Source organism: Rhincodon typus, chromosome 3 (genome assembly GCF_021869965.1).
Source record: "Rhincodon typus isolate 14 chromosome 3, sRhiTyp1.1, whole genome shotgun sequence".
Classification (NCBI taxonomy): Eukaryota; Metazoa; Chordata; class Chondrichthyes; order Orectolobiformes; family Rhincodontidae; genus Rhincodon; species Rhincodon typus.
Window position 1 is genome coordinate 74,437,624 of NC_063334.1, and position 24,661 is coordinate 74,462,284.

At 39.8% G+C, this 24,661-nt stretch overlaps 1 protein-coding gene across 2 annotated transcripts in view; it reads right to left on the reverse strand.

The window, feature by feature from the left end:
* Nucleotides 1-24,661, reverse strand: part of man2a1 (mannosidase, alpha, class 2A, member 1) — a 166,989-nt gene that overhangs the window by 131,923 nt on the left and 10,405 nt on the right. For both annotated transcript variants that reach the window (XM_048594912.1, XM_020537284.2), the window contains exons 2-5: nt 21,235-21,495; nt 17,744-17,888; nt 10,454-10,625; nt 2,959-3,086 (exon numbers count right to left, since the gene is read on the reverse strand). In XM_048594912.1, coding sequence (XP_048450869.1) covers nt 2,959-3,086; nt 10,454-10,625; nt 17,744-17,888; nt 21,235-21,495 — 706 coding nt within the window. The remainder of the gene's footprint in view (nt 1-2,958; nt 3,087-10,453; nt 10,626-17,743; nt 17,889-21,234; nt 21,496-24,661) is intronic.

Below are 24,661 nucleotides of genomic sequence, written 5' to 3' on the forward strand. Positions count from 1 at the left end.
AAACTGGACAAAAGAGCTTAATTCTAGAAGTAAAGTAAGAGTAATTGCCCTTAACATCAAAGCCGCATTTGACCAAGTGTGGCATCAATGATCCCCAGCAAAACTGGAGTCAATGAGAATCAGCGGGAAATCCCTCTGCTGTTTGGAGTCGTACATAGTACTAAGGAAGATGGGTGTGGTTGTTGGCAGTCAGTTAACTCAGGTCCAGGATGTCTTTGTCCTAACCATGATCAGCCACTTCATCAATGACGTTCCCTTCATCATAAGCTCAGAAGTGGGAATTTTCATTGAGCAGTCATCATTGTTCAGCACCATTCAGGGCTCTTCAGGCACTGAAGAGGTTTATGTCCAACTGCAGCAAGATGTGGATATTATCCAGGTGTGGTCTGACAAGTAGCAAGTTTATTTCTAGCCCACAAGTGCCAGGCAATGACCATGTCTAACAAGAGACAATCTAACCATCACTCCTTGACATTCAATCACATTATCATTGCCAAATTCCCACTATCAACATCCTCTCAGTTATCACTGGCCAGAAACTCAGTTAGATTAGCCATACAAGCACTGTAGCTACAAAAGCAGTTCAGAGGCTAGGAATCCTGCAGTGAGTAACCGACCTCCCCTAAACCTATTCACCATGCACAATGCACAAGTTAGGTATGAGACAGAATACCCTCCAGTTGCTTGGTTGGGTGCAGCTTCAATAATACTCACTAAGGTCGAAACCACCCACAACAAAGCAGCCCACTTGATTGGCACCATATTAGCAAATATTCACTCCCTCCACCACTAATGGTGCGTAGCCACAGCGTGTACTAGTGCAGAAATTTTCTCAAGGCTCCTTGGGCAACACATTCCAAACCCATGACTATCTAGGAAGACAAGAGCAGCAAATACGTGGGAACATTCACTATCTTGACTTGGAAATATATCACTATTCCTTCAGTGTTGCTGGATAAGAATCCTGGAACTCCCTCCCCGGTGGCATTGTGGGGCTACTACTCTAAATGGACTGCAGTGATTCAAGAAGGAAGGTCTCTACCACCTTCTCAAGAGCAACTAAGGACGGGCAATAAATGCTGCTCCAGCCAGCAACACATACATTCTGTGACTAAATAGAATATCAATTAATCAAAACATCTCTGAGATGAACACATGGAAGGCAATGACTACCAGGCTGATAAAATCTTGGCACATGATCCGTAGACATTGATGATCTGTGTTGCCCGCATGGCAGACAATTAGTTTTCTTTAAATTGTTGTTGTGCTCTCTTGTATGCCTACTTTTGCTGAACAAAGCCATCTGAAATTCAATTTATGCATGAAGAGACATGCAAATAAAATATTCTTTAAACCAACCTACTTATTTGTTGTTAATTTTACTTGAATCTAATAAACAAATAACGTTTGGTCCCAGGCTGCAACTCTATTTGTTCCAACATTTCCAAGAATGAGGTAAGTTTCACATGTTTAAAATATTAAATATGCTTTAAAGGTAATTCAATTCTGGGTATGCTTTATAACTTCCTTCTGAGATACCTGCTGGCTCAGGTATTCTCTAATAAAAATATATAAGTAACAGTAACGCATACATTGTCATTTTCCCCTAAATACAAAGAAATTCTGTTTTGGAGGAAAGAGGTGGTTTAAAAAGATTTCAGATGTGGAGAAGAATACAGAGATAGGGTCACCAGGGATTTCAATACAAGTCTCAGAATTTTAAATCAGAGGCATCCAATAAACAAAAGAGAATGTAAGTAAGTGAACAATGGGTGAGAGGAACCTGATATGAGATAGAGTGCAAAAGCTGCAAAAAAAGAGGAGAAAGGAAAGATGATATTCACAGTCACAGAGAATACCATTTATTGATTTTGATAAGGGCCAGTTCAGTGCTGTGTCAGGAATGGAACCTAGGTGAGACTCAAACATCAATTTGCAAAAGGATGGGCACAGAACTGGGAGATGAAAATACATTGATGGACTTTAAAAAAGTAAATCAGATTGAAGATGAGGTGTTGATTTTCAACAACAAAGAAGTGGGGTGGGTTTTCTTTTAGGAAAAGGGTGATAGCAGAAATATAATACTGAAGAGAAGGAACCATTTACAATATGGGCTAACATGGGGCTATAAGGTCAACAACTTTTAGGTTGGGATCAAGAGAGAGCTCAAGTGACACAGTTAGCTCTAACAGAAACCTGACAAATAAGCAAATTCTATGGCTTGTGTGAGGAAAACATTGAAAATGTTTGGTTTGTTGGGCAAAGGAAGAGGATTGCTACAAATGAAAAATATCTTCCAGTTCACTCCCAATTACAAATGAAGTTTAACTATATTTTAAAATGTTTTCATAGAATCCCTACAATGTGGAAACAGGCCATTCAGCCCACCAAGTCCACACCAACCCTCCGAAGAGTATCCTATCACCTCACCCCATCCCCGTAACCCTGCATATGTTCCATGCTAACCCACCTAGCCTGCACATCCCTGGACACTATGGGCAACTTAGCATGGCCGATCCACTTAACGTGCATATCTTTGGACTGTGGGAGGAAACTGGAGCACCCAGAGGAAACCCACACAGACACAGGGAGAACGTGCAAACTCCACATAGACAGTTGCTGAGGCTGGAATCAAACAGAGTCCCTGGCACTGTGAGGCAGCAGTGCTAACCACTGAGCCAAGGTGTGTTTTCTGTAACAAATAAAACATTTATACTTTCAAATATATGAAATGACCTTCTAGCAAAAAATTTAAACATGTTATTTTACGATTACTCAATGGGTGGAATGGCCTCTTTCTGCATTGCAGCAATTCTATGATTCTCTAATTATATTGATTGTGAATTCATTGCAACTTCAAAAATGCGGGTGAGACTTGGATCATACCTAAAGAAACAGGACAACAGCCAAATTATATAAAATTGAAAGATGCAAGAAAAGTTTGTGAATAACACTCACCTAAATTTCTCTCCAGCCACTGGTGTCCTTCAAGCAACTGGTCAATCATTGCATAAATATGCGTATTGGCCTCATCAGTCATGACCCAGCCACCCGTCGTTATTTCAAACTGGCCTAGTTCACAAAGTCTAGAAAGAAGCAAAAGTGAAAGTTTTAGTTTTTCATAGTGAAAAGACACATTGTGATAAATTCAAATAAAAGCAAAGATCTGCAGATACTGGAAATCTAAAGTAAAAACAGAAAGTGCTGCAGAAACTCAACAGGCACAATTGCAGATAGGAAAACAGTTAAATTTCAAGTCTAATATGGCTCTTGTTTGGAACAAATAGTTGGTTAGCTCAGTTGACTGAACAACTAACTTGTGATGCAGAATGAGGCCAACAGTGCAGGTTCAATTTTTGTACTGGCTAAGGTTATCACGAAGGTCCCACCTTCTCAACCTCACCCCTCATTTGAAGCTTGGGGATCCTCACGAGGGTTAAACCACCATCACTTATCTCTCTCTAATGTCAGACCAGCTGTATGGTTCTCTGGGACTATGGAAACTTTACTTTTAGTGAACTCAGACAACTCAGAGAACATGGAAAGGGAATAGATTAACTGAAGATCACGCAGCTAGATGGAAATAGGTAGACTTTCAAATGAAATTACCCCATGTTGATCACCAAACATGGGAACACCTTAAAGACTCAGGTTCATTCTTTTATAAAAGAGTTAAAAACATCTGAACTAGAATTTCAGTAGTTTTTTTCAGTCTTCTTGGCAATAAATTGTACTTAAAGTATTTATCCAAATGATACATATAGCAGAGATTCATAAAAAGCTGTTTTATGCACGAAACAATCTAAAACAGAATTGGGTGTGATTATGAGAAAGCATTGTTTACCTAGTAATCTATATATGACTAAAGATATATAGTTTCAAATGTGACTGGTTCAGTAAATTAAAATCTACCATGAACAAAATACAACTGATAGGACACTCTGCAGCACTGATTGCTGTAAAAGTAAGATGACTGAAGTCCACAACATAATATTGCATATTATGAAAATTTTGATTCCTGCAACAGGAATTATTTACACAGCTAAATCTAGCGATGTCAATGCAGTCACACTGCTCATAAGGATTTCCTATTAATAATGACAACCTGGCATATGGGACAGTAAAAATATTTCAGTCAGTGTGCAGATTTGAAATAAATGCGTAGTTTTTCTTTCATAGCTGAGACTCTATGTGGATCTATGCAACAATGATTTATCTTTTCAAATAAATGCATTTTGAAATTCATTTTGAAATTTAAACTTGAAAATGGCGAGCGTAATTGAAACACATACAAAAGAATATGCTGCACTTGATACTTGTTTTACCAAATTGAAGCTACTTTGACGTATCCACGTAAATCTATTAGCATATAGCCCAACACAGAATCTCCTAAAATTCAAAGCATCCTACAGCACTACAAATAACAGTGAAATTACCAGGAAATTAGTTATTCAGAAATTAACAGTTGACGTTTTTAGTCTTTATTTATCAACCTACTCGGATATATCATGACTCTCGTCCGTGGCCATCACATTCTAAAATGGGACTGCAACTCAAACTTCTTGACTCAGAGGGAAGGACACAAGACCTGCTTGGTCTTACTTATTCTTCCCAAATTGGCTCCAATTCATAGTTGATTAACTAAATGTAGTGGCACAGCATGACACAAACACATTTGAGTTTTGTTGATTACTGGTCAAAGATTTTACGACTCAAGGCAGATCAATTGACTGAATTTAGACTTATTTAAAATGAATTTTAAGTAACTGCAACAGCAACACAAGGAGATACAAATCTGAACCAGATTCAATTGACTACTACTCACTGCAGGTACCAACGATTTGATACTGGATTCCTGTGAACACAGGAATCGCCATTCCAACCTAAGGCCAATGAGAGTTTTGAGCCAAGAGACTTCTGTGGCATATGATTTCTGAATTATCATAAATTATGACAGATTATCCACTATGAAGTGTTTAAGTGCACTTAATACTTAAAATTCCACCACCTTGAGAGCTATTTAGTTTGAACCTGCCAAGATTGCACATATCTGGGTGAAAATGCTGTGGAAAATCCAGGTTTATTTGATTGTTCAAATTATACAAATTTTCTAATTTTACTGTTCTTTTCCACTCACTGTTGTTTCATTATTTGTAGCTAGTGTGGACCACTTCCTCCTAGAATGAGGCAAAAGGTGGTACTGAGTGAGGTATAAGTAGCTGACATAGTTGTTAATGCCGGTGCAGGCAGGGAAACCTGATGAGTTGTCCGAAGTGGGTAGGCAGCACAGAGTTAGTAGTGTGGAGGAGTTGGTGTGGGTGAGAGTGAGGGATGGTGCTGCATGCAATAGTCAAAGTGGTAGACCATGACTTTGGTGGGATGTGGGTGCAGATAAAGAAAGAGATAGCAAACACAAAGAAAGAGAGACAGACAGACACAATGTGAAACAGAGAGAAGATTTTTCCCTCAGAGAGGCCATGAGGCCACTGATCTTCTCACAGCACAGCTGAGCATTTTTCCAGTCCATAAACATCATACTGAACCTGATGGTAACTCTGGACCAGCCTGGCAGGATCTGATGCTATGATCTCCTCTGAGGGACCCAAGAAGAAAGGATAGCCCTCCTCTGCACTACCCCATCCACCAGAACCTCCACATCTCCGTTCACAAGAGCCATGCAAAGCATTTCCAGACTGACAGTGCTTGACTTGATGCATGACAGCAGTTTTAAATATGGCAACAGCACCAGGAATTTAGGCATCCTGGCAGAGTCGAATACTTCTGCTGCTGGCAAGAGGGAAGGTGGTTTGAGCTAGGTGCCATACAGACATGGTACACAGCTAATGGGGCAAGCTGTGCAGAACTACAAGAGAAAACCTATTAAGGCTCAGAGAGAAATCCTTCACGAAAGTAATCAAAACTGACACCTATTCAATCTCTGGTAAAATTCAGCTCTATGAAACTGCTGGATTTCATTAATAATCCACCTGGTTCATTCATGATCTTTAGGGAACATCTGTGACTTTACTTCCACAATGGTTGACTCTGTAATGCCCTAACCAATAACTCTATTGTATCAAGATGCTGCAAAGAAGTCAAAGAATAAAACCAGACAGGCTACATAGCATCAGACTAATTGGATAGAACAAAGGCAAATGGCATGTAGATCAACCCTGCAATACCCTGACTAACAAACATCTGGAGAATTCTGCCAGTAATTGTAAGAAATATACGATAGTAAAGACTATGACTAGTCATACAACAATCTTACATAGATACATGTAATATTCCCCTTCCTCATGGGTCGCAAGCAATGATGCAAAAAGTGAGAAAACAAAGAGAATGAATGACATTGAGAAACATTTTTCCAATTTTCCACTCAGGTGTTAAATGGTGACTTCAAAATTTTGTTATAGAGCAGTATTTACCTTATTTTGCATCTTATTACTCCAACACCTGGAGTCTACAGCGTGGTTAATTCTTGTCTCAGCCATTTTCCAACTGCTTCTTGACGGCCACTAGCTTCCTCAAACTTTCGGCTACATACATTGGCATCAACAAACCAGAAGTCTCACCACATCTCCATGCCTGCTCATAGACCAATTCATACACCAAATCAGCCCTTCAGCTCTTTACTTTGGAGCTCAGACACCGCTTTGGCTTGCATTTGTTTGCCAGGTCGCTTCGTACATAGGTACATACACCTATCCCCTGCATCTGCTGTTATGGCCTTTGGACTGCTTTCTTAGCAGCTGGGACCTTCAGTGCTCAGTTACAGACTGCCACCTTTTTGTGATGGAGAGGCTTCAGTGTTCTGTTGATCCCAAGAGCAATGCCATCAAGAGTTCAACTTCTGGTAGGGCTCCACAGAATAATAAGATCAGAGGGAAGGAACCAAACATAGCATAATCCAAAACATGCCCTCTATGATGATTCAGGTGGAAGCTATTCATGTGATATCAATAGCTGCAATGGTGGATGAATGTTGCATAAGTAAACGGATCATCAGTCATTCAGGCTTCTTTGCCACTCGAACTGGATCTACCTCTATCAAGGAACTTGTGTCTGTAATGTGCAACAGCATTCCCACTTCAAAAGGTGTCCAGATACTCTGGAAAAAGCTGAGGACAGCATCATCTCATGCTGTGAAGTAACCATTGGCTACCAGACGAGGAAACACTGTCTGAATTTCTGACCATTTTCTGAAGAAGGGTCCAGACCCGAAATGTCGGCTTTCCAGCTCTTCTGATGCTGCCTGGCCTGCTGTGTTCCTCCAGCTCCACACCTTGTTATCTCAGACTCCAGCATCGGCAGTTCCTACTATCTCCGAGGAAACACTAAGACTGGTTTTACAAAAATTACACATCATCCAAAACCACTAACAACAGGAGGAAAATACTCCATGCCTGGCAAAAAGCCTGCCAGATAGACAAAGAGGACAGCAAAGTAGAATCACAAAGAATAACAAGGGAAATCAGAAACTAATGGTGAACTGAGAAAGCTAAGAAGCTGCAACTCGTTCCTGACAAGCATGATGCTCCTTCAGTACCACCAAGGCAATGTACAGACCCAACACTCAGTCTCAAACCAGTGTGGAGCATGGATGGAATCCTCTTGAGACAGAAAACAGCCTCTGATGGAGAAAACACTTCAAAGAACTCCTTAGTTGCAATTTAATCATCAACGAGGATATGTTTGAGAAAACCCTCCAACTTTCTATCAAAGATGATCTTGGACTCACACCTAATGTGGCAGAAGTTGAAATCACCACTGGACATGTGAAGAATGGAAAAGTTGCAGGAGAAGACAGGATTCCAGCAGTGATTTTCAAACTTGAAGGCGCAGAGTTTATGCGTCACCTCCATCAACTATTCCTGAAAACCTGGGACAAATAAAAAATTCCTATCAACCTCAGGGACACTACCATTGCCACCATCATCAAAGGAGACAAGAAAGGAGACAAAGTACACTGTGGGAACTACCAAGGAATCTCCCTGCTCTCCATTGCCAAGAAGATATTCACCTGAAAGCTCGCTCGGCATCCCTCCCAGTCTCTGAGAAAAATCCTTCTTGAAAGCTAGCGTGGCTCCCGAACAAACTGTGGAACTACGGACGAGATTTGCACCGCTTGCCAACTCCAAGACGATTGCCAGGAACAAGACCTACATGGCCCCTCATCGATCTGACCAAGGCTTTTGACTCAGTCAATTGGGAAGTGCTACAGAGAACCTGTCAAAGGCTGGCTGTCCAGTGAAATTCATCAAAATCCTCAGTCTTTGTCACATCAAGCTGTCATTGATGGCCCTCACCAACGACAACATAATAGAACCTTTTGAGATCAAGATAGGAATCAAGCAGGGATGTTTCATTGGCCCAGCTTTTCCTCATCTTCATTGCCACCATTCTTCACCTTGTCAAGAACAAGCTTCCCAAAGGTGTTGCATTGTCTACAGGATGGTTAGAAAACTTTTCAACCTCAACTGGCCGAAATCCAAGAAGAGAACGTTATTGACCTCACTTGTGGATCTTCAGTAATCGGATGATAATGTCATCTCTGCTTTCTCAGAAGGGAATCTTCAAGCCTCACTTAATATTTTTGCAGGAGCGTACTGAAGACTCAACCTCAACTCCTTTACCAATCCATCCTAGGTAAAGTTCCAATCCATCACCCCATGAAGATCAACAGAGAAATTCTCCCAAATAGGGAACATTCTCCTTACCCGTGAAGCCACCTCTCATCTAAGGTTGACGTCGATGTGGAGATTCAATATCCAATCTGCATGCATTGCCTTTGGATGCGTAAGGATGAGAGTTTTCAATGACTGTAACATCTGTGTCGATACCAAAATCCTTGCATAAAAGGCAGTCTTCCTTCCAACTCTCATATATGGCTCCAAAACCTGGACTTTCTATAGGCACCTCCTCAAGACCCTTGACGAGTATCATTTATGTTGTTTGAGATAGATTCTCCACTTTAGCTGGGAGGACAGGTGTATTAACATCAGCAAATTGAAGAAGTTAGGAGCACCAGGACTGAAGCCATGATCATCCAGAACCAATTCTGCTGGGTCAGCCACATGCTTAGGATACCCGAGTTCTGATGTCAAAGCAAATCTTCTTCCACCTCAAGGAAGACACTCAAATGAAAAGAGGGCAAAGAAATCATTTCAAAAAACTCTCTGAAGGCTTCCCTTGAGGAATGTAATATAGATGTAAATGCATAGGAGCCATGTCTTTAGAAGAAGTAACTTGTAGAAAACGCCTGTTCTTTGAGAACACCCATTGGCAAGAGGAAGTATTGAAAAGGAACCGGTGAAACGAATGTCAACCCTCTCAAGGACAATGACTACATCCACCTTCCAGAAACCCCTGCCAAATGTGTGGTTGGTTAGACCATTCTAGGATCAGGCTCATCAGCTGCATGAGAATCCACAGAATCCTTGGCCAGTGACATGGAATTTCCTAGGTGGACAATCATAATCATTAGTAAATTATTGCTGACGATGATGGCATTCTTATATTACTTATATTACTTTTTGGAGCAGGTGGAGAGACAGGCAGCTTGTTACAGTAGGCAACAGCTGAACAATCAAAGAGGCATCATGCTACATCAATGTCACACCTGCCTTTTCCACATTAACCAGCATATTTCAAGCAAATGGCCACAAGTAAATATCAAAAGAAAGCAGACCTCATGGGGTGAATGGGGACTTTGGTCAGTCAGGAATTATCACCTATAATACTAAATATTAACACATATGGAGTACCTATTAAACATGTACAATTTTTAAATAACTGCTTTTACATTTTACATACTGTAATATTTCCATGTTTATTAATCTCTCAGTCATTATTTGCTGCATTTTTATATTCTGTTCTATATTCTGCCATGCCACCTGCCTTTGTCCAATTATATTCTTTTTCTTTAAAACTGATGTTATATTTGGATTTTCTGGTTAACCACAAATAGTGGGTCCATCACTTGGAATTTGTCAAACTCACTGAAATGTGGTATAAAAGGTAAAACAATAAAAGGGGTATGTATGAACAGATCAGTTTGTTAACACAAATGAGAATAAAGGTGGAATATACAAAGCTTAGAAGGGAAATGTAGCAAAGACAGAATACGTGAATATACTGACATCAATAAGGGAATTCAATGTGTTCTGCAGGCATAGAAATAGCAATAAGGCACAAAACAATCACAGCAAATAGGGACCAAAATGGGGATTTAGAGATGGAGTTGGAGAGCATGGCTGAGGTATTAAATGCAATCTGTTGTGTAGTTTCTAATATTTTTGAAACTATTAATGAAATAATAATGGTAGAAAAAAAACTGCATTTTTCACTACATTTTGTCTAGAGCAACAGGTTAATGTTCAGAAGCTCCGACACCGATTATTATAGCCATGTTATAGCATTAAGCTAACATAGTTTCTTAATAATTGTTAACCTTTTGACAGCATCTTTCTTCTGGCTATCTATAGTGCTCCACCACTTTGAAAAGTATGAAATCTCAGACCAAATGAATTTCCTGCGATCATCCTCTTGTAACTTCGCCACCATGTTGTTCAGGATATGCTGGGTCTGATCTCTGTAGTATTCATCAAATGTTTTCAGCCAACCTAGAAATAATCAAGAGCATCAGTATCTTAAAATGTTATTAATTTCAATTAAATCTCCTTCCAAGGTTCAGCCTATCTACTAATATTTACTAATAACATTTTCAAAGCTTTATTGCTAGGTTTACAACAAGAAGGAATTGATCAAGTGTGTCTCATGTGCCCAGTTGCACACCAGGAAAACCATTAAGGAACATTTTAATAGCATTAGGCCAATGAGCCCTTCAAGTCTGCTCTTGCCATTCAGTACAATCATGGCTAATTGAACTTTTTAATGCCTTTTAAAACACTATGCCCATAGGTAATCAGAAATCTATTAAATTTCTACCTTCAACATATTCAAAGACTGAGCAATCATAGCGCTCTGTGGTAGAGAACTCCAAAGGTTCACAAATCTCTGTGTAAAAAAAAATTCTCCTCATCTTGGACCCAAGTGGTATCCACCTTAATTTTAAATTGTGTTTCCTGGTTCCAGACTCCCCAATAAGAACCTTCTAACCTGCATCTACTCTATTTATTCCTTTAAGTTTTTACTAAGGTTCAATTAGACAACCTTTCAATCTTTGAAACTCTAGAGAATCTTTCACTCTGTCCACTGCAAGCTATTTGACTCTGACTGCAGCATCAGCCTGAATCTTCCATGAGCAGCAAACACCCCAGAGATGCCACTAATTTAAATACTCATTCAAGGGCAAATGTAGATGGTTACATTTCAACTTCTTGCTCTCATTCAAATGTCAGGAAACAAATAACTCTTTTTAAGAGGTGGCACTTTTCATACACTTTCTCCAAATTAATTCCTTTGTATTTACTGCCACGAGAAGGAAAGACTTGCATTTATGTAACACCTAATTGGCAGTTCTGCGGCATGCAATTTTGAACTCCTTCCACAAAAATACATAAACTTGCATGGAAGAAAGATTTGCTAGATTAACTTCTGGGATAAGGCGATTGTGCCATCAGAAAAGATTGAGTAGATTTATTTTCTCTCGAGTTAAGAAAAAGTGAAACATAGAAGCATGAAAAAATAGGAGCAGGCATAAGCCATTCAGCCCTTTTGAGCCTGCAATCATTGCAGGGTAAAATAAAGTAAGTTTAATGATGGTAATGCAAATAAATGATTAAGAAATATATTAGGAACTGATGTATGAAGCCTGCATATTACAGTACTAGAAACACGGGAGGCTATTCTGCCTATCACGTCCATGAGAACTCTCTGTAAGAGCAGTTCAGCTAATCCTGCTCTTCTGTCCATTATCTGTAGCTTATCTAAACATAGAAAATAGATGCAGGAATAGGCCATTTGGCCCTAGAAACTGCTCCGCCATTTAAAATTATCATGGCTGATCATCCAGCTCACTACCTTATTCTCACTGTCTCCCCATACAGTTTGATTCCTTTAGCCTTAAGAACTATATCTAACTCCTTCTTGAAAACATTCAATGTAATGGCCTCAATCACTTCCATGGCAGAGAATTCCACAGACTCATCAGTTATGCCTTCCCATGAGAAAACATATAAAATTCTTAAAAGGATGGTCAAGATAGATGCCAGGAGGACATTTTCCACTAAGGAATCAGGAACTTGAGAACCAGGCGCAGAATAATAGGTGAGCTATTTATGACTTAGATGAGATATTTGCCCACTCAAAGGATGAAAAGCTTAAGAATTCATGACTGTAACTGGCACTGGATTCTCAGTCATTGAGTGGATTCAAGTTAAAGACTTATGGGTTTTTGGATACTTAAAATTTTTAAAAAAATGAGGATATGGGGTTGCACGAGAAGGTGTATCTGATTTGTTAAATCAGTCTTGATCTTAATGAATGGCAGAGTAAGCCTGAGGGGATACTCTTATTTCCTGTGTCCTCACAGTAGTTTTGAACTTATCCACTTTAGCAGGAGGATTAGAGAATCTAAATATTATTTAAATAAAGACTGCAGAAAACTATAGCACTGAGAGTTTTTTGGGAGTCCTCATGGAGAAATCACAAAACGCTAGCATACAATTTCAGCAAGTCATAGAGAAGGAAAATGGAAGGTTAGCCTTCACTTTGAAGGGTATGGAGTACAAAAATAGGAAGTTTTGTCAAAACTATTCGAGGCACTGGTTAGACCACCGCTGGAGTAGTGAACAATTTTGGGAACAGCACTAGCTACAAGTTCCCTTCCAAGACACTCACCATCCTGATTTAGAAATATATCACCATTCCTTCAATGTTGTTGGATCAAAATTGTGGAATTCTCTCCCCAACAGCGTTGTGGGTCTACATACAGTAGATGGACTGCAGCAGTTCAAGACGACAACTAACTCCACCTTCTCAATAGCAACTAAAGATAGGCAATAAAGACTGGCCCAGCCAGCAGCACCCACCGTCCATGACAGAATTTTTAAAAAAAAAGTTTTGAAAATGAGTTGAGAGAGCTCTCTTCATGCTCAAACAACTTCAGAAAGGAGAGACAATTGCTGTTAGAATGGACAAAACCCTGTTTCCCTTCAAAGATCCCTCCTCAAACCTTATGATTTCAACCATCAATTGCATTGGAGACACCAAGGATGATTAGCTAGTTAGACTTTGGCACAGTAGCAATCAATGAGTGGAGTGTTCATCCTTGCCTGCATCAGAGTTAATCACAGTAGGGCACACAAACACAAGCATTTCTCCTCTTGTGCAAGGGGACCTAACGTATGATTAAACTATCATTGGTATATTTGGGAAGGCAAGTCAACTTAATGATGGAATAGTTCATGTCAGCAAAATATATGCTAGCTTCACTTTGTTTCCACGGTCACTACAAAAGAACGTGTAATCTACACCAATATCCTGAAGCTGGCACTGTTAGGTAGACAAGTCACACAGCAACCTTGACATTTTACCTAGTTAAATCTCTACAAACAAGGACAGTTCTTCTTGCGGGTCAATTGGCATAGTGGCATCGTACACCGGTTATATGAATTCCATGCAACAATGGCTACTGCTGTCTCCTTTTTGTTTTGAGATAGACTTAGGATCATATTGATAGGATCCCTGAAACCTGAGGTCTTCTGTCTTGGGAGATGAAGCAGACAATGTTTAGGACACCTTTTATAGATCCTTCCTTTCACTAGGGAGTGATGAGTGTGGTTGTGAAAAGGAGTGCACAATTGTTCAACAGGCTGCCAAATTCCACTCCTGCCTTCCAGTTATAAAGCAACACAATGGCCTGAGATGCTGGTGCACAGGTACACAGCTTCATGTCAAACCATACTTGCTGTTATATAATTCACTCATAATTCTGGAAATTGTGACAGATGATAGACGGAAACATGAAGAACATAATTTGCGTATAAATTGATTTATAGCGAGGGAGAGCTGTGCATTGTCAGCCTCATTCTTGCGTCCTAACCTACCTAGGTCCAATGACAAGACAAACATAAACAGCTGGAAATGAAGCATGATGCAATGGGTAACCAGGACTGTATCTGTGTCTTGTTGAGTTTTACAGATCCAACCTTGTACTGCTGACATGCCTTCAAGGTCACTGGACTTAGGTTAGTTTCTCTGGAATCAGTCTTCACATGCCAGGATAGACAATGTTCAAAGTATATTTTATTCATTCAAAGGTGTTAATAAATCACTATCTCGGCCTGCATTTATTGGTTGTCCTCGATTGCCTTTGAGATTGCACAGTGAGCTGCCTTCTTGAGCAGCTATAGTCTATTTGGTGCAGCAGACCCACAATGTCATTGGAGAGGGAGTTCCAGAATTCTTACCCAGCAACACTGAAGACATAAAGAGGATGGTGAGTGGCATGGAGGGGAACTTGCAAGTGGTAGTGTTCCAACGTAGTTGCTGCTTTTCTTCTTCCAATTGGTTATTCATTTGGAAGCTGCTGCAAGGCAGCCTTGGCAATTTCTGCAGTGTTCCTTGTAGATTCCACACCTTGCAGCTACTCAATGTTGGTGGTAGAGAAATTGAACGTTTGTGGATTTGGTATCAATCAAGTAGGCTGCCTTAACATGGATCATGTCAAGCTTCTCAAGTGTTGTTGAGCCACACTCCATAAGACACAGGAGGACAAATAAGCCTTTTGGCCCATCAAGCCTCATTTGCTCAGTTTTTCAACAAGATCATGGCTGATATGATAATCCTCAACACCACTTTCCTGCCTTTCCCCCCCACAAACCTTGATTCCCTTACTGATTCAAAATTGGTCTATCACAACCTTAAATGTACTTAACGGCCCAACCTTAACAGCCCTTTGCAGTAAACAATTCCAGAGAATCCCATCCCAAGATAAAATACTATCAGCTGTCTTAAATGGGTGACTCTTATTCTATGAGAACATGTCTAATGGTTCTAGATTCTCCAACAAGGGGAAACAAACACTCTGCATTTACTCTGTTAAGTCCCCTATGAATCTCTTATGTTTAACTGAGGTCTCCTCTAATTGTCCCAAGATCCAACAAGTAAAAGCCCAATCTATTCAATCTCTCCTCACAAGAAAATCCTTCCATACCATAAGAAATATAACAAATTTGTTAATTAACTGCAGCAGTCATAGCATGAAAAGTTTAGAGCCAGCAGAATTCTTAAAATGCGTCCAAAAGACCTTTCCCAATCGATACATAGAAGGCCCTACAAGAGAAGGGGCTGCCCTGGATTTAATTTTAGGTAATGAAGTCAGGAAAGTGGTTAAATTATCAGTGGAGGAGAATTTTACAGATAGTGATCATAACTTTGCTAGATTCAAGGTTGGTTGGGAAAAGGACAAGAATAGGCATAAAATCAAAGTTCTAAACAAGAAGGCAGCTGATTTTAATAAGATTTGATATGATTTGGCCAGAATTGTCTGGAACAAGACACTTTGAGGCAAATCTGTATTGGAACAGTGGGCTGCATTCAAGAAGGAAATAGGGAGAGTACAGGTTTCGACAAATAAAAAGACAAAGGGAAACTTCATGTCAAAACTGCAGAGTACAAGAGGAGTATACAATGCGAAGATTGTAGCAAATGCTTCAGCTTTATCTTTAGCACTGATGTGTTGGCTCTCCAGTCATCAAGTATAGGGATATTTATTCAATGCACTATTTAATTGTCTACTACCACTCACAGTTGGATGAGTCAGAACTGCAGAGCTTTTACCTGATCTGTTGGTAATAGCATCACTAAGGCCTTTCTATTGCTTGCTACTCGGCATGTAAGTAGTGCTGTTTTGTGGTATGCCCAATGCTGATCCTGACATGTCCTCCTGCATTCTTCACTGAACCAGAGTTGATGCCCTAGCATGAAGGTGACAGTGGAGTGAGAAGTATGCCAAGCGGTGAGGTTATAGATTGCGTTGAAGTCTAATTCTGCTTCTGATGGGCTACAACACCTCGAGGATGCTCAGTCTCGAATTGTTAGGTCTGTTTGAAATTTAACTCATTTAGTCCAGAGATAGTGCCAAACAAGATGGAAGAAGGGTAATTTCATTGTGAAGATGAGACTTTTTGACTCTAAGGACTGTACAGTGGTCACACTGACCAATAAGTCACGGGCAGTTGCATCTTGCAGCAGGCAGATTAGTAAGGATGAGGTTAAGTACATTTTTGCCTCATTAGTTCCCTCACTACCTGCCAGAGTCAGTCTAACAGCAATGTTCTTTACAACTCTATCAGCTTAGCCAGTAATGCTGATGCCAAACTACTCTTAGTGGTGGACATTTAAGTCACCTACCCAGAGGGCATTCTGCACTCTTGCAATCCTCAGTTCATCCAAGTGGTATCTAACACGGAGGTGTACCAATTCATTAGCCGAAGGGAGAGGCGGGGGATGGAGTTACGTCATTGTCAGCAGCAGGTTTCCTTGCCCATGTTTTGACCTGATGCCATGATACATCATGCAGTCCAGTCATGCAGTCATGAGGGCTCCACTGGAACTCCCTTTCAAATGTATACCATTGTGCCACCATCTCTGCTGGGTATGTCCTGACAGAGGACTTTGCAGGGTTGACATGGGCGAGTTTGCCATTGACACTTCTGGTATGTTATTCGATGCCAGGTTGTCCATCCTGTTGCAATCATTTTTTGGGTTTTCAGCAGTTGATAGCCTAGAAAGCCATTCAGTTATATTTCTGAGGATAATTAAGCATCAACTCATTAATATGGATCTGGAGTCACATTTAGGCCAGACCATGTAAGGATTCCATTTTTCCTTCCTAAAAGGCATTAGTGGGTTGGTTTGTTTTTACGACAGTCGATAAGAGATTACAGTCATCATTAGATTTGAATTCCAGATCTTTACTAAATTCAAATTCCACTCCATGATCTGTTCTAGTGAGATTCAAACTCGGATACCCAGAATATGTTTTGGGTCTGTGGACTACCAGTTCAGTGACAATACCACTGTGCCATCACCTCCCTCAAGTTGCTGAGGGCAGGAAACCTAACGGTTATGCTCAGCAGGTTTGCCCAGCACACTAAGGAGACTTAATGGGGCATGACTGCTTTTGCATTCCAACAACTTCTTGGAGCTACAGTGAAAGGTGGAAGAAGAGGAGGACAGACACAGCCATTCCAAAAGGGAAAACGAGCCCCCTTTGAACGGTGCTTCCCTTTCCTTCCCTTCCCTTACCTTACCTTTCACCTTAATAACACTTATAATCAATTCAAAAAGCTTTGGCTTTCTATGCTGATGAAACATGCATGTGAAACACTGCTAAGGGATGTTTTCAAAATCAACAGAAAACTGTCATATATTAACTCGTTGACCACTTTAAAGGATTCCAGTAGCTTTGTGAGGAATGGATATTTTGTTCTGGAAACATTCTTACGACAGTACTCCCCCAAAAAAAAAATGGTCTTTAGATGATAATTTACACGTACACTATCACCCTGTTAGGAGTCAGACATGTAATCAGATCCTGGTGAATAGGATGCATGGCAAAATGGTCATACAACACACCCCAGTGGATTTACTAGTAATCTTGACAGCTTTCAATCAGGATTATAAATACCACGTTAATTTTTCAGCAGAAAAATGAAAGCTAACTTAATATAAAAAATAAATAATACTAATGATTAATTTAATGATTTCTAGACAGTGTATTAATTTTATAAAATTATGAGGAAGTTCCAACCCTTAAAATGTCTGTCCTCACCAGGATCATTGTGTGAATGGGGTACAACAAAGACTTGTAGTTGCTCATCATCCCATTCATTTTCATTGTAAGTGATATCAAAGCCCTGTTTCCAAACTCCACCATCTGGATTGTCAAAAGGTAAAATGTTGTAGATATCCAACATCTAGTATAAATTAGAAATAAAGAGACAACAACAGAAAATTTAACATTAGTACAGAAAAAGAACACCACTATAAACAAAATCAAAGTAGAATCCGTGTAGATTGCGACAGAAGATAATATAGGATCAAACTTATATGTGTAGACCACCTAAGAATTGACAGTTTTATAATGCTGTATGCCTGTTCTGCGAACAGCAGTAAATGTTGTTTTCTGGGGAATCTGACCCAATTTAGGAAAGTAAAACTTACTATTACTTTAGCCACATGCTGTTAACACTAACAACAGTTACTTAAGCACACACTAAAAACTGGCTAGCTCCTCCCAGGGACATTTCCTTATAGCCTGATGGGCAGAGTTTACTCATGATGTCAGCTAATCCTTTATTGAACAGAAGAAGGTGAAGAAAGAGATATGCAGAAAAAATAGGGAATTACATTTAAAATATTGTGGATTTTAACTAACCTAATATTAATTGACAGAAATAGTAGTGGTTGAGAAGTGCTTAAAAGTGTTTAAGAAAATGGAGTTCCTACAGAATGTACAGGAGGCCCTTCTGACTCGAGACGTGAAAAAAACCCAAAAAAGAGAGACGATTTGTAAAATGTAAACAAAGGAGTGCGGATGATAAGGATCCAAAATAAAATATAAAGTGCAGACAGAAACTCAGCCGGTCTGGCAGCATTTGTGGAAACAGAAGCAAAGTTAACTCTGAGCCAAGATCAGAAATTACCAGAAAAACTCAAGCTTCAATTCTGAAGGAGGGTCACTGGACCTGAAATGTTAACTATCCTTTCTCTCCACAGATGCTGCCTGACCTGAGTTTTTCCAGTAATTTCTGATTTTGTTTCCAATTTCCAACATCCGTAGTTCTTTGCTTTTTTGTTAACTCTGAGCCAACACAACTCTTCTCCTTAACACGAATGGAGATTTGCCATTGGATCAAGTGGTAGGGATTGAACCAGAACAAATAACAGGAGTAAAAGTCAGGGAATATCTCGGCAATAAAGAACATCATATAATATGCATTTTAGATAATGATAGAGAAAGTCATCAGTATTTTCAAGAGGTAATAGGTTAAAGAAAAACTCATTAAACTCATTATGCATGGCTGAGATTAGAATTTGGAAAACAAAATGGGCCACAATATTGGCAAACATTAATGTAGCCTAACTGAATTTTTTTTGAGAAGGTAACTCAGAGTAGACAATCGTAATGCACCAAATATGACTAATCTGGATTTTCAAAGAATGTTCGATAAAGTGGCATTAACAGCCTAATGACTACTGTCACAGAAACTGGAGCCAAAGTGGATTGCCAACTGGTCTCAAGACAGAAAGCAGACAATGGTAGTAAAGTTGTTCAGCGTGACTGCAGATGGGAAATGGTGTTCCACACAGACCAGAATTGGGACCATTGCTATTCACAATATATAGGAGCAATTTTGACCTTCAAATCAAAATCCAAAGTTCTAAGTTTGTGGATGACACCAAATATTGAGAAGCACCTACTAATTAAAATAACATATGAATAAACTAGCAGAATGGACAAATAAGTAGTTGATTGGAAGTACAGAGAATTTGATTTGAGAATTGAGAATTGCTGAGAACACACATTTTGTTGAAGCATTTCACCCTGCTCTCTTCAGGGCATATCATAAGAATATCAATTCAAGAAAAAAACTAAAATTTATGCTGCATGACAGGACAACGCTTTTCACTGGCAAATGCACTCTGATTGGTAGAGATGTTGCATGAAAAAGGCATCGATTAGTGACAGTTAACAGATAGATTCTCAAGGAATTAACAAGGAAAGACCTAGATCCACTGAGCCAACTATTGAAGTGAAGAACGAGCATCCTTTTTACAGACAACTTACTGTCTTCATTGCTGAAATCATCAGGAACTATGAGAGATAATTTAACCACCCTTGAAATCTGGACTTCTAAGCCTCAGAATTTTGTTCCCTGTCTTTATTTTTTTCCACGAATACCGTTCGTCAACCTTCTGTCTTTTCACTGTCTTAATGTGAGTAAGCGTGTGTGTGGTGTGCATTATAAAGGGGTACAGTTTAAGTCACATAGAAATACATTTGTAATCCTTTCGTTTCTCTGTCAATTGTTAAAGTTAAGTGTGTTATAATAAAGAGAATTATTTTATGTCATTGGTGTGACCTGATGTCAAGTGTTTTTTGCTGAAAAACACAGTCAGACAAATTGTCACCTTAGTTGTCTAAATGGAATTTTACACGCTTTGTCACTCTGGAAACACATCCTCCACAGTTTGGTAGTCAATTAGTTTATCCAGTCCATATCCATCAGTAACCTTCCCTTCATCACAGGTCAGAAGTGGGGGTGTTTGCTAACGATTGCATAATGTTCAGCACCATCCACAACTCCTTAAATACTGAAGTACTCTATGTCCATATGCAGCAAGACCTGGACAAACTCTAAAGTTGGCTTTATAAGTGGTAAGTAACATTTGCATCAAGGAGTCCTTGCAAAACTATGGTCAATGGGAATCAAGGAAAACTGTCTGCTTTTTTGAATCATACCCAACACAAAGGAAGATGGCAATTGTTGTTAGATGTCAGAAATCTCAGCAGGAATGTATCCCAGGCCTAATCACCTTCAGTAGAATTCATACAGTGTGAAAATAGGCCATTTGGCCCAACAAATCCACACTGACTCTCCAAAGAGCATCCCGCCCAGACTCACTTCCCTACCCTATCGCTGTAACCCTGCATTTCCCATGACTAATCCACTTAACCTACTTATCCCGAGACACTATGGGCAATTTAGCATGGCCATTCCATCTAACCTGGACTGTGGGAGGAAACTCACACAGACACAGGGAGAATGTGAAATTCTGCAGTCACTTGAGGTTGGAATTGAACCCTGGCCCCTGGCACCATAAGGTAGCAGCACCAGGCACCGAGCCACTGTGCCACCTTCTATTTGGAACAAAAGAACAGGATAGCAATTCAGTCATGATCATTTCCAACTAGAGAGAATTTAACCATTGTCCCTTGACGTTCAATTGCTGCCACATCTTGTACCTCCCACTATCACTACTCTGGAGAGTTATAATTGACCAGAAAGCGAACTGGACTAGCCTCATAAATACTATGGCTACAAGATCATGTTAGAAGCCAGGAACTATGCAGCATGTAATGCAGGTCCTGTATCCCCAATGGTTGCATGTAATCTGTTTGCTGGATTCATTTTAGAGAAACCGTTAGTAATTATTTTGAAAACTGTCAAAACCAAGCTATTGGTTGGAAACTAATTAGTGCTTTGGAATGAAACAAATCCAGTTGCTGTATGTCCATAAAACATAGTTGTTACTTACTTGCAAATTTGACTCTTTTGCATAGCCCTTCAAGGCAAACTGACAATCCTCTGCATCAATTGAAGTACTGGAAGAGGAAGATCCAAAGACTTTAGAGAAAAGTCCTTTACTTGAATTTGAAGTTTCATGGTCCCCTTGGTTATCTTTCACAGATTCACTTAAATTAATAACAGAGTCCCTGATGTTTGAAATTATTTCATTGTTTTCAGCTAATAGGCGTTCTAGGTGGTCAATCTTTTCATGCAGAATTGAAAGCTGTGCCTGCAAAATGAAAGGGAAGATGTTACTCAATATCATTCACTCAACAGGTTTTATAGTTGCTATTCTTGAAAAAGCGTCAGCTGATCCTATTCAGACCAAGACCAAAATCTAGTATCAACATCTATGTTTCTCTGTTTCTCAAGAAGCAATTCTCATTTCTCAGAATGTCCCATTTTGTGTTTTTATCCAAGATAAAAATGTTAAAAAATGTGAAATATAATATTTCAAGTTTCTACTTAGCTCCTAAAATGAGTCTGTATTAGGTTGGCAAGCCCCCAGAACCCACTGGGTCTTCACATCGGCTTGCAGTGTCTGTGTATTTATATTGGTCCATCTTTTTTTTCCCAGACAGAAGCATGGTGTTACAATACTTTGCCAGATCTAATTTCCTCCAAAATATAAACAAACCAGATATCCATAGACCTCAATAGCACTGTTCACAGAATCATAGAATCAGCACTTTTCAGCAACAGATCCCTGTTTGATGTATTAGCAGTAAACAATCCCAACTTACAATATGTGAGAATTGATTTAGTTCAAGCTAGGACAACAAAACAAAATGTGGAGTTTTGTTCACAGGAAGCAAGAGGGATTTATTCATAAATTGAGAGTGAGCTTTGCTGGCTGGACCAGCATTTATTGCTTATCAATAGTTACCTTGGAGAAGGTGATGGCAAGCTGTCTCCTGAACCACTGCAATCCATTTGGTCCAACTCACAATGGTGTTAGGGAGGGATTTCTTGGATCTTGATCCAAGAACATTAAAGGAACAGCAATATATCTCCAAGTCAGATTGGTGTGTGACTTGGAAGGGAACTTACAAGTGGTGGTGTATCCACATATCTGTTTCTCTTGTCCATCTGGCAGTAGTGGTCATGGGTTTGGATGGCACTTGTTAAGGATCTTTGGTAAATTTCTGTAGTACATCTTCTGCGGCTGCAGAATGTCAGTGAAGGTGGGTGTGATGTTGATGGTGGATGTGATGCCAATCAAGCAGATTGCTTTCTCGTCAATGATGTCAAGCTTCTTGAGTGTTGTTACAGCTGCACTCAGATAGGCAAGAGGGGAGTATTCCATCACACTCCTAATTTGAGCAGTGTAGATGGTAGACAGGCTTTGGGAATCAGGTGAAATACCCACTGCAGGATTCCTAGCTGCTCACTTGTTCTTTTAGCTACAGTATTTATATGGCAACTCCAGTTCAGTTTCTGGTCAATGAACAGGACTTGGTTCTGAAGAAGGGTCAGTAGACCTGAAATGTTGACTCTGCTTTCTCTCCACAGATGCTGTCAGATCTGCTGAGCTTCTCAAGCTATTTCTGTTTTTGTTTCAGATTTCCAGCATCCTTTGTTGTTGATATTGGATGATTCAACAATGGCAATGTCATTGAATGTCATGGCGCAATGGTTAGATTCTCTCTTCTTGGAGATGGTCGTTGCCTGGCATTTGTGTGACATAAACATCACTTGCCACTTTTCATCACAAGTCTGGATAGTGTCCAGGTCTTGCTGCACTTTAAAATGGACTGCTACAGCATCTGAGGAGTCTGACATGGTGCTTAACATTGTGCAATCATCATAGAATATTCTCACTTCTGATTGTATGATGGAGAGAAGGTCATTGATGAAGCAGCTGAAGATGGTTGGGCCTAGGTCACTAACTAGAGGAATTCCTGCAGAGATACCCTGGAGCTGACACAACTGACCTCCAACACCACAACTGTTTTCTTCTGTGTCGAGTATGACTCAAACCACTTACTGCTCACCTTAAACTTATGCCCTCTGGTTTTAGACATGTCTGCCATGGGGAAGAGATTCATTCTATCTATCCTGCCTCTCATAGGTTTTGTATACATCAATCAGATCCTCCTTGAGCTTTCTTTGCTCCAGGAAAATCTAACCTAGCCTATGCAGTCTTTCCTCATAACTGAGACTTCTCATCCCAGGCAACATCCTAGTGAATCTCCTCTACACCCTCTCCAGTGCAAACATGTGTTTCTGATCATGTGGCAACCAGAACTACACACAGTATTTCATCTGAGGCTTAACAAATATTTTATAAAGTCGTAATAAGGTTTTCTTGTTCTTACATTCTACATCCTGGTTAACGAAGGCAAGCATCCTGTATGCCTTCTTCACCACGTGGTCTACCGATGCTGACACTTTCTGGGGTTTTATGGTCTTGTACACCAATATCATTTTGTTTCTCAGAATTCTCATTACTCCATAGGGGCATACCATTCATTGCGTACATCGTTCCCTTACCAGAACTCTCAAAATGCATTACTTCATGCATGTAGGTCAGATTAACTTTTTCAACTCTATCTATTCAATTTTCAGCATCCACCCCAAACAAAGTAAACACAGTACAAAAAGGATTTCCAGAGATGCCTTGGATTTTTTAAACTTCCTAGCACTACACATACTATTTTCTCCCCGATAAAAGAATCATTCAGACGACTCCAGGAAGGATCAATATCACCTGTTCAAATTATTTTAGCAGGCATTGTCAGGAGAAATTTGAATTCTACAATATGTGACCCAGGGAAAGAGCCAGTCTTTGATGTTGAGGAATTTCCAAAAGGTTTAGGAGTGTGCATCATGCAGATAGGGAGTGGCATAGCCATTAAGGCACTTGGAAAGAAGAACGAGAATTTTAAAATTAAGGACTTTAGGACAGCATTGCACAATGTCAGGTAATGAGCACGGAGCTTTTGGGCAAGCTTGGTGCAAGATAACATTGTTAATTTCAATTCATCTGAAACTCTGAATACAGAGTATGAAGAATGGGAAGTCAGCCAAGAGAAAAACAAGTTGATTTCTCATGTCAAAAGGCACGAATGATTGGCTGACTCAAGAATGAAAGTGTGCAAGGTTACGTGAATGGATGTAGGTGGCTTTTTTGCCAGAAAATTCGAAGGACATCTCAGTACTAAGTATAATTTCCAGCCCATGACAATACAGGAAATTCTGTTTGTTGCTCTGCATTTCATGATTACAGCTTTAACATTACAAACATTCACCTCTGTAAGATCTTCAGATCTTATGGCGAGTTTATTTCATGGTTTACGCCCCATTTGGCATATACATTCCTGAAAAGGTCTGCCTGTAAATTGTGGCCTGTTGTCAGATTTAATCTCTTTAGCTGCACTGGAGATACTGAATAT